The 2,733-nt window shown below is 20.3% G+C and overlaps 1 protein-coding gene across 1 annotated transcript; it reads right to left on the bottom strand. All coding sequences in view use genetic code 6, as the record gives it.

The window, feature by feature from the left end:
- Nucleotides 1-577: 577 nt before the first annotated feature.
- TTHERM_002653480 (hypothetical protein) lies at nucleotides 578-2,622 on the bottom strand (the record flags this gene model as incomplete). Its single annotated transcript, XM_012800796.1, has 5 exons — nucleotides 578-667; nucleotides 919-1,008; nucleotides 1,257-1,346; nucleotides 2,193-2,282; nucleotides 2,533-2,622. Coding segments are annotated over 5 exons (450 nt in total), but the record flags the coding sequence as incomplete, so codon positions are not given.
- Between the last annotated feature and the right edge of the window lie 111 nt (nucleotides 2,623-2,733).

Below are 2,733 nucleotides of genomic sequence, written 5' to 3'. Positions count from 1 at the left end.
TATTTGATCATTTTTGGAGAAACCAGAGGGTTTGTTTATGAGGATTTAATTTATTTAAGTAAATTTAATTTTTTTATTTTTTATAAATAATTTATTTACTTACAAAAATATGAATGATATTTATAAATATAAAATCAATAATAAAATCTATCGATCTATAATATTTTAGGTAAAAAACACTTTTTCAAAATATTATATAATAAAATATATAATACTATTCGAACATTTTATATTTATTCATCCTTTTTTCACCTATTTTTTATCAATAGTGATCAAAGACAACTAATCTTTTTGATTTAAGAAACTTGCTTAATACTTTGAACTTTTATGATTCATTCATTGAGCTAAAACTTTTATAATAAATTTGTGTAAATTTTAAAATAAATATCAAAATAGAATAAACTTTTAAATTTAAAATTATTCTTTAAATTAATAAATAAAATAATATTAGTGGAATAAAAAAGATAAAAAAATAAAATAAATAAAAGCTATCAAATAAATTCAAATAGCTTTTTTGTTTTATATTCATTTTTATAGTTTGAAATATTACAATCCAAAACAAATAAACTGTTTTTACCCAAGGCCAAGTTTCAAATTTGAGAGATTAATGCAATTTGCTAAAGCAGAACCTAAGTCTGACGCACCAATTGTACAAATTTAATTTTCACTTTTTAAATATTGAAGAAAAAATATATAATTAAATAGTTAATTAGAAGGAAAAAATGAAGAAAAAATATGAAATAATAAGAAATAAATAATAAAAGCAAAAGTTGAAAATAAAATGATGAGCTAAATTAACAAATAAAGAATAAAAAAAAGCAAGCACAATAAAAAGAAAAAGAAAAAAGAGCTTTTTTGTTTTTAATTAGTTTTTATAATTAAAGATATCACAATCCAAAACAAATAAATTGTTTTTACACAAGGTTAAGTGTCAAATTTGAGAGATTAATGCAATTTGCTAAAGCAGAACCTAAGCCTGATGCACCTTCAGCACCAATTTAATTTTTACTTTTTAAATATTGAAGAAAAAATTATCATTAAATAGTTAATTAAAGGAAAAAATGAAGAAAAAATATGAAATAATAAGAAATAAATAATAAAAGCAGAAGTTGAAAATAAAATGATGAGCTAAATTAACAAATAAAGAACAAAAAAAAGCAAGCACAATAAAAAGAAAAAGAAAAAAGAGCTTTATTGTTTTTAATTAGTTTTATAATTAAAAATATCACAATCCAAAACAAATAAATTGTTTTTACCCAAGGAAAAGTGTCAAATTTGAGAGATTAATGCAATTTGCTAAAGCAGAACCTAAGCCTGATGCACCAATTGTACAAATTTAATTTTCACTTTTTAAATATTGAAGAAAAAATATATCATTAAATAGTTAATTAAAGGAAAAAATGAAGAAAAAATATGAAATAATAAGAAATAAATAATAAAAGCAGAAGTTGAAAATAAAATGATGAGCTAAATTAACAAAGAAAAAACAAAAAAAAAGCAAGCACAATAAAAAGAAAAAGAAAAAAGGGTAGGTAGTTGTTATCTGGGTCTGGATTGACCCTGATAAAGTGATGGATGTTAGTTTTTGCCTTTTTAGGTCTCTCCTCTATATATATGCATTTTGACCCCCCTGATATTTCTTTTTTATTTCTTGCCACAAATTTCTTTGAAAACGCCAAGAAGTTCATAGAGTCTGATACTTTTTTTATTTTTTTTGCCAAAAAAAAGACTCTGAGAAAAAATTAAACAAACTTCAAAAATTCATAAAGAAATATACAAACTAATAAATAATAAATAATAAATAAATAAAACAAATAAATAAATAAATTTATAAATTTAATCTTTATGTTTAATTTTAAGAAACATTTCTGAGTGTATAAATACATGTATTTATATGCGAGTATATTATTATTATTATTATTATCACCAATTTAATTTAGACTTTTTAAATATTGAAGAAAAAATATATCATTAAATAGTTAATTAAAGGAAAAAATGAAGAAAAAATATGAAATAATAAGAAATAAATAATAAAAGCAAAATTTGAAAATAAAATGATGAGCTAAATTAACAAATAAAGAACAAAAAACAAGCAAGCACAATAAAAAGAAAAAGAAAAAAGGGTTTTATTGTTTTTAATTAGTTTTTATAATTAAAAATATCACAATCCAAAACAAATAAATTGTTTTTACGAAAGGCCAAGTGTCAAATTTGAGAGATTAATGCAATTTGTTAAAGCAGAACCCAAGCCTGATGCACTTTCATCACCAATTTAATTAGACCTTTTTAAATATTGAAGAAAAAATATATCATTAAATAGTTAATTAAAGGAAAAAATAAAGAAAAAATATGAAATAATAAGAAATAAATAATAAAAGCAGAAGTTGAAAATAAAATGATGAGCTAAATTAACAAAGAAAGAATAAAAAAAAGCAAGCACAATAAAAAGAAAAAGAAAAAAGAGATTTATTGTTTTTAATTAGTTTTTATAATTAAAGATATCACAATCCAAAACAAATAAATTGTTTTTACACAAGGGAAAGTGTCAAATTTGAGAGATTAATGCAATTTGCTAAAGCAGAACCTAAGCCTGATGCACCTTCATCACCAATTTAATTTTTACTTTTTAAATATTGAAGAAAAAATTATCATTAAATAGTTAATTAAAGGAAAAAATGAAGAAAAAATATGAAATAATAAGAAATAAATAATAAAAGCAAAAGTGAAAATAAA

Source organism: Tetrahymena thermophila (assembly GCF_000189635.1).
Source record: "Tetrahymena thermophila SB210 genomic scaffold scf_8253918, whole genome shotgun sequence".
Lineage (NCBI taxonomy): Eukaryota > Ciliophora > Oligohymenophorea > Hymenostomatida > Tetrahymenidae > Tetrahymena > Tetrahymena thermophila.
Note: the sequence above shows the minus strand (reverse complement) of the source record. Positions and strands in the feature narration are given on the sequence as shown.